This window comes from Brassica oleracea, chromosome C9 (genome assembly GCF_000695525.1).
Source record: "Brassica oleracea var. oleracea cultivar TO1000 chromosome C9, BOL, whole genome shotgun sequence".
Taxonomy (NCBI): Eukaryota; Viridiplantae; Streptophyta; class Magnoliopsida; order Brassicales; family Brassicaceae; genus Brassica; species Brassica oleracea.
Genome location: NC_027756.1, coordinates 22663492 through 22675755, shown reverse-complemented (window position 1 = coordinate 22675755; position 12264 = coordinate 22663492). Strand labels below are relative to the sequence as shown.

Below are 12264 nucleotides of genomic sequence, written 5' to 3'. Positions count from 1 at the left end.
TATATAAAATATTTATATTGATACTACACATACTTTAAGTTCATATGATATACATACAATTATGAAAAAAATGATTTGTTACTCACTTAAAATGTATGTCAAGTTTTTTATTTAAAAAATTAATAAAAAGTTACATCCAAATTTTTTTTAAAAAATAACTAAATTAATGCCTTTTTAGTTTTAAAATGTTATGTCCAAATCTATTAACTATTCAATCTATTAAAAATATAAAAAAATTAGTTAACTGAAAGTTATATTTTTAAATATAAGAAACTTGAGAAATGAAAATTTTAATTTTTTTTTTCAAAATCTAAATATCCGAACCAGATTCGAAATAACCGAATCCGAACTAAAAATTTCCGAACCCGACCCGAAGTACAGAAATACCCGAACGGGTTCTACAGCTCTATAGCCAAAATACCCGAAAATCCGAAATACCAGACCCGAACCCGAACAGGTACCCAAGGCTAAAATAAATCGATAATTATTATCCCCTAGCTATATATGGGCTTAACGAAATCGATAATAGTTTTGGGCTTGTCTACATAAGCGATTGATTAAAATAAATGAAAAATAAAATTCAAAAAAATCGACCAATAGAATTCTGAGAAGCTCTATATGAGTGCAGCCTCAGCAGAAATCACTAAAGTGACTTATCTTTTAATGTATAGGGGATAGATGAGTTTTTGCTCTCTTATAAAGGTGTACACGTCATCATATATCTCTTCATCTGGTGGGCCCATATAAATAATCGTCAAATGTTTCTTTAAGCAAAACTCGGCGTTTAAGGTTGAACTTGATTAGGTCTCAATTACTCCTCCATCTACGGCGATTCAGCATCACCGTCTCTGTCACTGTTAAAACAGAATCTACTACTTGATCTCAACTTTTTATCACCCGTATCTCTTGATCTCCTTATCCTTCTCTTTCTCACTTTCCGATGAACACATTTCTCTTCTGCAATGAATTTTCTAATTCACATCAAAGTCAATTACTCTCCCGAACTCTCCGTCTCCCTTGCTTACTATCAAAGCTTGATGCTTCTGGTAACCAAAAGAACACTTGAAACCTTATAAACATGAGAGGGTTGAGACTGATATCTAGCATCTCATATACTCTCTGAATTTATCTTCTCTCGAAATCTATAACCATCCTCCTCCAATGCAATTGATGTTCACGATGCAACGTTTGATGATCTCCACCTTGGTCGGTTCTCTCAGGTGGTTGTTGACCGGCTCATCTGGAATTGAGGAAACATCAAGAAGAATGGAGAGTTCATGGGTTTTACCCTACTGCTTCTAGATGAAAAGGTCAGAACATCATCACTCTCACATAACCGCTTTATCAGTTGGCCCTTTCTCAACGTAGTTAACTTTTAACAGTTCTATTCATACATGTGCCTTTAAGCCATGACTAAACAGAAACTCTTGCATCGCAGGTTACCTCTACCTCAACTCCACACGGGCGACCCAATTTTACTTTGACCCGTCCATTGCTGCTATTCGAAGTTTTTAGCACAAGGTATATATTACGTCTCACCTTAAAAAAACATGTACAACAATTTAAGCAAGAGTTTTAAGCATAAACTCCCGTGCTATAGTCTTTTTAGCGCAAACAACTACAGATCTTGCGACTCATATTATACAAAATCTTTTCTAACCGTCTGTAGGAAATTATACATTTAAACAATGTTGATGTCTCGCTTATCAAAAAATTGCTTCTGTTCATAGCGTAGTTACAGACAATTGCTTCTGTTCAAAAAAAATTTCACTCTCTTTTTTCAAGTTTTATTTCTTTTAAAAATTCTTCCTATGGAATTAGCCTTTGTTTTGTAGCTTGATGTTACTTTTATGTGTTCAGTTGTTAGAGTGCTGTCAGATTTTAAGGATTTGAGGCCAGAAGGAGTGAAGAGGAAGGCATTTGTTGAACAGCTTAAGGCTGATCTTGGTTCTTATCACGGCTATAATGAGTTTCTTATTGGAACGCTGACTTCACTTTTTATGTACACTCTTTTGGTTCTCTTTGGGGTAGTGTGAGCTAATTTTGTTACTCACATATGTTGAATTGGTATATTGTTGCAGACGTTTCCTCCTGTTGAATTCATGGAACTTCACTTCAAATTTTAGGACTGTTTCTCTTCAATGATTTAACCTTTAAAACCTTTTTCTTTTGATGATATTCAGATTCTTGATCTCTGCAACACAAGAGCTGATCTGTGGAGTGATCTATGGAATCGATAAGTACGCTGTACGTGGACTGAGGTCATTAGCTCTTGCAAGACGGACTGTACCTGAGAAAACAAAAACAAAAAAAAAGCTCTTAGGGTCCACAGAAATTTGTTGGTGGGTTGCCTTTATCTGATCCTCCAAGACATGATAGTGCATACACCATTAGAAGAGCTTTTCAGACCTCGCTGTCAACATCAATGATCACTGGTTAATATCTATCTATATACTTTTATCTTTGACTTTAATGTTCCTTATCTTGTATTGGTTTTATTATAGTTGATCACCTTGCTATTGCCAAAGAGACTCGACCTAAGCTCGGTATGGGATCAAAGAGGATTCATAGCATCAGCTTCTCTACTTGGATAAGAAATCCATCCCTTAAAACAATGTATGTCTTGCCAAACTCTTTATCTTTCTGCCGAGGTTTTGTTTTGAATCGAGGAAACAACATGTTGCGGCATGGGAACGTTGGAGACCTGTACGAAGAATGCTTAGACGTCGTGAAAATGACAAATTAGGTGGAAAGCCAAAATGAGTGAAAATATAAGTTTGCTTCTATTTTTAATAGAGCTCTTTCGTTTTTTTTTGTTTTTTTTTTTAATGTTTCCGGGCTTTTTGTAATACGAAAAATACTAAGTACTCTTTACCAATAACTTTTCAAGCTTTTTTGATAAAAAAAAGTAGGGGTGATTACAATCTTGTGTCATTCTTTATATTTGTCTGTAAGATATGGTATGGTTTCAAATGTTTGCTTTAAAACACAAGTAACTGCTAATTACAAATTAACAAAAAATCTATCAAGTTTGGGATAATGGACATTAGTTTTAGATAAAACAATACCAAATAAACACATTCTGCTACAACAACAAAATTTATACACACCATAGAACACATACTTTTTTTTTTTTTTTTTTTTTTTTAAAAAACACAATAACCACACTTCAGTAGCCAAACTCAAACCTATAAAAATACAAATACCAACAAATTTTAAGATCATAGCAAAACACAGCATCATCAAATATATAAAAGAGCTACAATTATGTTACCGACCCCCGCGCTTGCGCGGAGACTACGCCTCTAGTTAATATAAAAACTGAGGTTATAATTTTCTGAAAGATACTTAAATATATGTGTCTTACCAAAAAGACACAGTAATGAAAATATATGTTTACGATACGATTTAATAATAAATATTAACTTCACTTTTGACTAAGGTAACAACAATTAATATAAGTTATATGTTTAAATGAACCTATTTAATATTTAGCCTTATTCTCTAAATAAGTCTAAACCAATATATATATCTGAAGTCTTTGGTTGAATAATCGTTAGTTTATATCTCTTATATATTAATAGAGAAACATTTAAAAAATTGTAACATGTAGTTTGTTATAATTAAAGAAGAGTCTTGCTGAGTTGTCACTTAATTAGGATGCCAATTAGTCTAACGTGACAACTTAATAGTCAATTGAAAAAAATTATTGATCCAAAATCAATTCTCTAGAAAAAATTATATCAACCCAAACATAAAAGAAGTAAATAACGATGTAGATGTAAATCCTTGGCAATTATAACAATGTCGTGATTAACAAAATAACATTAGCTTTTACCCTATTTAAAAACAAAACACACAACACATAATATATGAATACGTTCCTCTCAAAATGTGTACGCTTAATTCACCTCTTTCGCTTGCACAACACTGCATCACAGATTCACAGCCATATGAAGATGCTGATATCAAAACTAACTATAAATACCATTAATCCATTTTAGACAAGCAAAATTGTTGTGTGTCTAAGTCTAGAAATTGTTTATCTTGCGTCTTTTTACAAGTTTTCATCACGTCGACGAAGCCTCCACATTATAATTAAACCATTTTTTAAACACACAAACTGGTCATTCGCTTTTGTATAACTTAATTGGACTTAGACGTTTAATTTACTTCACATTTTGCTTAATGGTTAATCTCGAGTCTTTCCACATGTCGTGTTCATCATGGAGTCTTTTTCTGCTAACGAAACCTGATTTCTGAATGCAAGTACCATCGTGAAACCCATATTAAGGAACCTAACTTGTCTCTCCTAATGTCCGAGCTTTGCAGAGGCTGGAATTATCTCTCTAACCACACTTCTGATGATGATGGCCGAATCATTCTTCTCTGGAAAAGTCCAGTGCAGCTCAGACTTGTTCATGAGTCGCGCCAATCCCTTACTTGTGAATTATGTCTCTCCACTGCTCCTCCTTTTCACTACACTGCAATCTACGCAGCTAATACCTATCAAGAGCGGTCAGAACTATGGGTGGAGCTTACAAATACTTGTTCGACCCTCTCCCTATGTTCCTCTCCTTGGATGATTGCTGGAGATTTCAATGAAATAATTCACCATAAGGAGCATTCTAACCCACTTGTCAACACTGCCCCCTCCCCGATGACTGAATTCAGAAACTGCCTTCACCAGCTTGGGGTCTTTGACCTTAGATTCAGTGGGTCTCTGCACACTTGGACCAACTCCTGTCCCTCTCTTCCAATAGCTAAAAAACTTGATCGGATGCTTGTAAACAGTTTATTCCTCTCTATCTTCCCAAACGCCTTCGCTTCCTTCCTACCACCCTTACCCTCCGACCACTGCCCCTGTCTAACAGACATCGTCTTCCAACTCCCACAAGTAGGAACCCAGCCCTTTAGATTTTCCAACTACCTAACTAAACACCCGACTTTTCACCATGTGGTATCTCTAGCGTGGGCTGAGGCCGGAAGCTCTGCTGCAACTCTCTCTAGCCTGTGTTGGAAGCTGAAATGCATAAAAAAGGACTTGAGAGATCTAAACAAACACAATTATTCAAATATTCAAAAAAGAGTGTCAGAAACTAACTGTTTGTTGCAAATTGTGCAGGTTAACTCATTGCAAAACCCTTCCCCGCAGACCTTTCAAGCAGAGAGAGACCTTCACACTAGGTGGTCGTTCCTACGGGAAATCGAGGAATGTTACTTCAGGCAGAAGTCGCGAATCAATTGGTTGGCTGAAGGGGATCTCAACACCACATATTTCTTCCGGATCTGCCAAACTAGAGCAAGCTACAACGCAATAAGATGCTTTATCCTGCTCTCCGGCGAAACTATCACTGACCCCTCTGCAATGAGCTCCTACGCGATCACACACTTCAGCTCCATTCTTGGTCAACTGCCGCCAGCAAGTACCTATATTCTCTCGACAGAGGCCTGGTTTCACTCCCTAACAAGCTTCAGATGCCTTCCCGGCCACGCCCAAAAGATGATTGCCATCCCTACTGGAGAAGATATCAGAAAACTGTTCTTCAAGCTCAATGCTAACAAGGCTCCTGGGCCTGATGGCTTAACGTCAGGGTTCTACAAAGCTTCATGGGATATTCTTGGAGAAGAAGTTACTGCTTCCATCACTCATTTCTTCACCAACCGTTTCTTGCCTGCTACAGCCAACTCAACCATCCTAGCACTCATCCCAAAGTTTCCTGGAGCGTCGAGAATCACAGAATTCAGACAAATTGTGTGCCTCAACACGATCTATAAAGTCATCTCCAGGCTCCTGGTGACTCGCTTGAAGCTGATACTCGTTGATCTTATTGTGCCAAATCAAACTGCCTTCGTCAAGGATCGCCTGCTCGTGGAAAACACAACCCTAGCTGCAGAATTAGTAAATGGTTATCACAAGAACAAGGGAGCAAAGTGGATAACAGTTAAAGTGGACATATCTAAGGCCATTGACACGTTATCATGGGATTTTCTCCTTTGCTGTTTACACTCCCTACACCTACCCGAACCCCTCCTAACTTGGCTGCGGTTATGCATTTGCATCCCCTCTTTCATGATTGGCTACAATGGCTGTGTGAATGGATATTTTAAAGGGAAGCGAGGGCTTCGCCAAGGGGATCCCATGTCTCCTTATCTTTTCGTCATTGCAATGAACCGTCTCTCCTTGATGTTAAATAAAGAGGCTACAGAAGGCTCCTTCTCCTACCACCACCAATGTGTCAAAACTAAACTAACTCATCTTTGCTTTGCTGATGATCTGCCAATCTTCCTAGATGGCTCACTATCATCGCTACAAAGAGTTCTGCAGATCCTAAAAGATTTGAGCTTAGGTCGGGCCTAGCGGTTAGTATGCAAAAATCGTGCTTTTTCTCCTCAGGACTCTCGGTGCCAGAGGTAGAAGCTATTCAAGTTTCTACGGGGATGCCTTTGGGTTCCTTGCCTATTCGCTACCTAGGAGTCCCTCTATGTACTAAAAAGCTCACCCTACAAAATTGTGAACCGCTAATTCATCAGGTTAGGAGTCGCTTTACCTCTTGGAGTGCCAAGACTCTGTCTTTTGCGGGCAGGCTTCTCCTTATAGAGACCGTCATAGCGGGAATCACCACCTTTTGGTCTTCTGCTTTCATTCTCCCAAAGTCTTGTATATCTAGAATCAACTCTCTGTGCGGCTGCTTCATTTGGAAAGGTAACCTGGAGGGTCACCATACTGCTCGTGTCGCTTGGTCTGAAGTAACAAAAACTAAGGGAGAAGGAGGGCTGGGGATCCGTGACTTGCAGTGTTGGAACAAGGCCGCTTGTTTAAAGTTCATCTGGGTCGCTTGGTTTCGATTTGAGATATTAAGAGATGATATCAGTAACTTCTGGACAGTGAAACCAAACCAATCAATGTCCTGGATGGCGAGAAAATTGTTGAAAATGAGGGACACAATTTACCCTTGGATTCATCTTCGAGTAGGCAATGGGATCAACACACAGGTTTTGGTCTGACAATTGGTCTCCTTATGGGAACCTTGCAAACTATCTTTGGCTTCTCTCAATGTCAATGGCCAGTGGGCTCTTCCTCCTTCAAGGTCCGAAAATCAGGTCAATGTCGCTTCCTATTTAACTACTGTTGATCTACAGGATCAAGAAGATGGGTATGAATGGCGGATTGGCAACAACTCTTCGGCTTACTACATGACCCGTCAAGTCTATCAGGAGCTAAGGGGAGCTCAACCAAAAGTGAATTGGAGCTCAGCTGTATGGATTAAAAGAGGAATTCCGAGGCAATGTTTTCTCACCTGGCTCTTTGTGCTCAATAGATGCCCAACAAGAGACAGGATGATCGGTTGGGGTTTGCAAACACCTCCGACTTGTCTTCTCTGTAACTTGGGAATCGAAACTAGAGACCACTTGCTGTTCGCTTGTCCCTTCAGTTTTGGTGTCTGGAATGCGATCGCCGCTCGGTGCTCCATGGTTGCGACTTCTGACTGGAGCTCCACTCTAATTCGCATGCAAACACCTTCCTATCAAGAGCTTAACTTCTCAACTCTCTCTCTGGTGCTGGCAGGCAACGATTTACTCGATTTGGACTGAGAGAAACTCAAGGCTTCACATAAATACTTTTCGATCTCAGGACTCCCTGATCAAGCAAATTAATCTTCAAATCCGTAACAAGATATCTTCGCTTAGACCTCGACTCTCCTCTTCCCTCCAACAGCTCTGGTTCTCCATAGAATAACTGTTTCATTAAGTGCCGTAAACTGCTGGTTCGAGATCATCATCATCACCTTCTCTTCGTTCTGTTCGTCAACGAAGGTCACTAGGGAGCTTTACTTTCTCTGCATATGGGTTTTTGGGGTTCAATTTTACTGGGCTAGGCCCATATCAAACTATAAGTCTATGGCTGTACCCTTTTTATTTCTTTTCTGCTTTTATATAAGAAAGCCAAGTTCAAAAAAAAAAAAAAAAAGTACCATCGTGAAATTCAAATGATGTGGTTTAATGGTTATTTCCGCAAACCGAAATGGCGTACGTAATGCAAACGAACCGAATTGACTAAAATTTGGTTCGAGATTAACGATTTATGAAAGTAATATATGCATGAATCTAGTCTAATTACTGGTGGTATACGGAAATTAAGTATGGAGGATATAGCCATAGATATTTTACATCAAATTATAGATAGTTTTGACTCTATTAAATATTTGGTTATCATCGTATATCTTATATATGGTAAAAATACCTTTAAGTTAATCCGCTAGTAATTAGGATACTTTGCTTTGATGTCAAGGAATTATATATGGTAAATTCTACTGTGATTTGCATTAATTAGAGAGTGATTGACAAACAAAATTTGTTCGATGAATTGTGCTAATATTTCGAAAATTTTCTCATCAGTGCCCTGATTTTCATCTATATAAGCCAAATGGATGTTAGCCATTTCATCATTCACTACGCTAATACACCGTCCTATCTTTTTTAGACATGAAGAGAATCCTTTTGAATATTAGCTACCAAAAGTATTTTACTATAAAGTCTTGGTCGAATCTTCAGTAAGTTGTTCAAGTTTCTTTTTAAGGTAGATTTGCTTTGTTGTTCGGATTTATAATTAATTTTAAGCCTCGATTTTTTTTATAAAGTTTGATTTTTGCAATTGTCGTTATATTTTCATGTCAATACACCGTTCATATACTTAATTTAGACACTCTGGATTACCAGTCAAGTTCTAACAAAAAAAAAACGGGATTTACCTGTTTGATTAATGATGTTCATTTGAGTTGTAAATGACAGAACGGTTAGCGTGAACATACACGTAATCTGAGACTGTCAGCTCTCACCCTGTAAAACACAAGAATCCCATATTATGAATTGAGATTCATTACCGTTTTTTTTTTGTAGCCACATGTAATCACGAAGATGATTCTTATAATCATTAGAAAAATAAATTGGTTCATCTAATTATATAATAATTTTTTTATTAAACTAATCATATCATTATTAATGTTCTTTATTATTTTCTTAAATAAAAATTATGGAATTTCCTAATGTGGCTAAAATATATATGACAATTAATGATTTTAAATAATAAAGATTTAATAAAAATTAATATATCTTCTATCATATTTGTTTAATTTTAAACTATTAAAATAAATTAAACAATCACATTAACTATATAATAAAAAATTAAATTTTTCTGTATATATTATATTTTTTTTAAAAAGACTACAAATTACTAACTGTTAAAAGACTCACATTCAAATTTGGCGATTCATGGATTAAATTTTTAGTTATGACAAGATACAAATGATTAAAAAATCGTATAAGTAAAAAACTTAATGTAATTTAATTAATTATTAAAATTAAAAGATATATATATATATATATATATCATTTTGAATTCAAATATATACCATATAAAATACATAAATATATTAATTTCAAAATTTACTTTGAACAATTGTTTTTGATAAAAGCTTTGAACAAACAATGATAACTTAATTTTTTAAAAATATACAATATATGTTAATATCATTTAAATTTAATTATATATCCGATCAAATATAAAAATTATTGTTTGGATTAATAATATTAGAGAAATTTCCTAGAATAGCTATTTTTAAGTTTTTGTCACAAAATAATGAGAAAAATGACCAAAAATAAGTTTTATTTAAAGGTAAAAGTATGTTTTTACCCTAAAGTTAACTAATATAAGACTTAGGGTTTAGAGTTAATGGGTGAAGTTTTGGGGATAGAGTTTCAAATTAAAAAAAATATAAAAAATTTAAAATTTCAAAATAAAAGGGCTATTTTGAGCACTATTTTTGTGACAAAAACTTAAGACGCGGATCGTAACCTAGTATTTAGATATTTTGAAATAACGAACTTAATAATTCCACTTAACTTGGTTGGCTTAGAGTTATAGTAAAAGTCGTAAAATATAGACTACAAAAATCTTGATGTTCACCGTTTCATTATGCAGCAAATAAATATACCCATGTTTTAACAGACCACTTAAATGGAGGTTTGCATTGATTTGGAACTCTCTGAAATGACACACATATTGGATGTAGCAAATGTTGTAGGTCTAATACAACTGTTAATGTAGGGTCCGATTGGTAATAATTGTAGCTTTAGATTTGTTGTTGTAGAATTATAGTTGTAAACTTTTTGCTGTAGCTTTAGACTTTTGGCTGTAAAATTTTAGATGTAAATTTTTTAAAAGCACTAGAGTTTTTTTCCGCGCTACGCGCGGATTATGTACTAAACTTATTTTACAATTTAGTTTTTTATGTTCCTGTTGATCTTATTTTGTATTTTTTCATTAGAAATATTGTTCGAAAGTTTGATTCGGTTCAATGTGATTTTCTTATTTCAATAGTTTACCACATTTGTGCTTTTTGATGTGAAAGTGAAAAAAATTTGTTTGGAAATGGTTTTTAACATGTTTTTATTGTGTTGTAAAAAATAAAAAACATGATTTTATTGTTAAATAGTAATTCATATCAATGAGCAAAAATGGCTGATACGATTAAAATGGCTAAGAAGAATAAGTAATTTTAACTATCTTCAACCCTATTTTAATTTTTGATTCATTTCAGAGTATTTTTTTTTTTTTCAATCCTATTCCATTTCTTAATTTAAAATGAATAATGAACAATGCTAATTCACATTTGAAGATATACTATTCACATTTTCATTTTTGAAGATGAACTCTTTACTTATTTTGTATATTTTGTAAAATATATTATATACGTTAATATTATCCAATTAATTTCAAAGTTTTGACTTTTATCTATTTAGTTATGTATATCGAAGAATATGAGAAAATTCATTTTTAAGAATTCTTACCCTATTTAAGAAGAATCAAAGATAAATAAGTTGATATTTTATTTCAAAACACTTTTGTTAATCACTTATAGAAGAAATATATACATATTGATTTTTTTTTTTAAATATGAAACTATATGTTTGTTTATTCATGTTATATAATCAATTTATTGTATGATAATATTTCATTTATATTAAATGATAATTATGTTAGATTATCGTTAAAATAAAACAATTTAGTAACATGAGTGAGCATAAAATAGTGAAAGGTGTTATTAATAATTAATTAGAGATATAACGTATTTAGAATATTATTTTACAAAAGAAAATAAAATAAACTACTAAAGTAAATGTTACTTCATATTTTCTTCATTTCGAAGAAAGTGAATTTAATAAAACTACAACACCATCTTTGAATGCACGAAAGATTAAAAGTTAGAATTCCTAAAAGGTCCATTGAGCTCTCATTAGACTCTATGAACGTCTAATGATTTTGTGCTTAACACCAAAACTTTGGACGAACCAGTAGCTAAGCTACAATTGGCTGATATGTCGGGAGAAGCTTTGGTCAAAGCCAAAGATGCCTGCCTCCTCTCCAAATATATAACACCTTTGTCAGGTGTGGATGTTCCAACAGCTTTACCGGACTTTCCATCGTCTTCTAAAAAATCTTGTTTTATTGATTTCTTCATCGACGCAAGCGATGCACCTCGTTTGGAAGAAGGCTTTAATCACCTGCCAACCAAATATAAATTATACATGATATAGAGTTGAGGTTCAAAATCTACATGAAATGTTGATAAGCTGAAAATGATTACCGAGCAACTTCGAAAATTAAAAAGGGTGGGGATAGGTCCGACTCGAACCGTTGGAGTGAAGGCAGAGAATGTATATTTTTTCCTATTATGGGACTAAATCACGACCTTAGCGCTCTAACTCACAACATAGAACCCACGTAAACGGATAGGTTATACACAGTCCATACATCTATACTGTAATCCCAAATACAAACTATCTATTCATCACTTTCTCAAAAACAGTCTTTTAATCATGAGATTGTCAAGAAAGTACAATGGGTTAATTTTCCTAAGTAATTTCTGTTAAGGCTTAATGACAACTTTGGAGTTCATAAGTAAAGGGGTTGCTAATGTAAACAAATAAAAGAGAAAAACACACTGATACAGTGATACCTCGGTTTCGGAATTTTTGGAGCCAGCTTTGTTAGAGTTCTCATCAGATATTTTGGGTGATTCATCTTGCTTTCTTTTGATCCATTGGTTTCGTAGACATGGATGGTTGACCATCTGATGGACTGCTTCGCTTTGATTATGGATATCCTTGATCAGATTTTGAAGGAATATTAATCATTCTTTCATCTGGTGGTTTAGTTTTTGTCACAGGTCCTTGCCGCAAGACTCAGGCTGCAGGTTAACA

The 12264-nt window shown here is 34.7% G+C and overlaps 1 protein-coding gene and 1 long non-coding RNA gene across 4 annotated transcripts in view; both read left to right on the top strand.

The window, feature by feature from the left end:
- The first annotated feature begins 786 nt into the window (after nucleotides 1-786).
- On the top strand, nucleotides 787-2916 carry LOC106315922. 3 transcript variants are annotated; one of them, XR_001264679.1, is made up of 5 exons: nucleotides 787-1310; nucleotides 1439-1521; nucleotides 1861-2067; nucleotides 2184-2435; nucleotides 2505-2916. It is a non-coding gene; the product is annotated as an uncharacterized LOC106315922 (long non-coding RNA). The 3 variants fall into 3 exon arrangements; XR_001264678.1 differs by having other exon boundaries at nucleotides 815-1046; nucleotides 1221-1310; nucleotides 1861-2435; XR_001264677.1 differs by having other exon boundaries at nucleotides 1861-2435.
- A 1399-nt stretch (nucleotides 2917-4315) lies between these two features.
- The window catches only part of LOC106314585, a 10831-nt gene continuing 2882 nt past the window's right edge, over nucleotides 4316-12264 (top strand). Inside the window, exons 1-5 of the mRNA XM_013752440.1 lie at nucleotides 4316-4786; nucleotides 5126-6002; nucleotides 6114-6189; nucleotides 6294-6996; nucleotides 7072-7570. Of these exons, the coding sequence (XP_013607894.1) occupies nucleotides 4316-4786; nucleotides 5126-6002; nucleotides 6114-6189; nucleotides 6294-6996; nucleotides 7072-7570 (2626 nt within the window). The remainder of the gene's footprint in view (nucleotides 4787-5125; nucleotides 6003-6113; nucleotides 6190-6293; nucleotides 6997-7071; nucleotides 7571-12264) is intronic.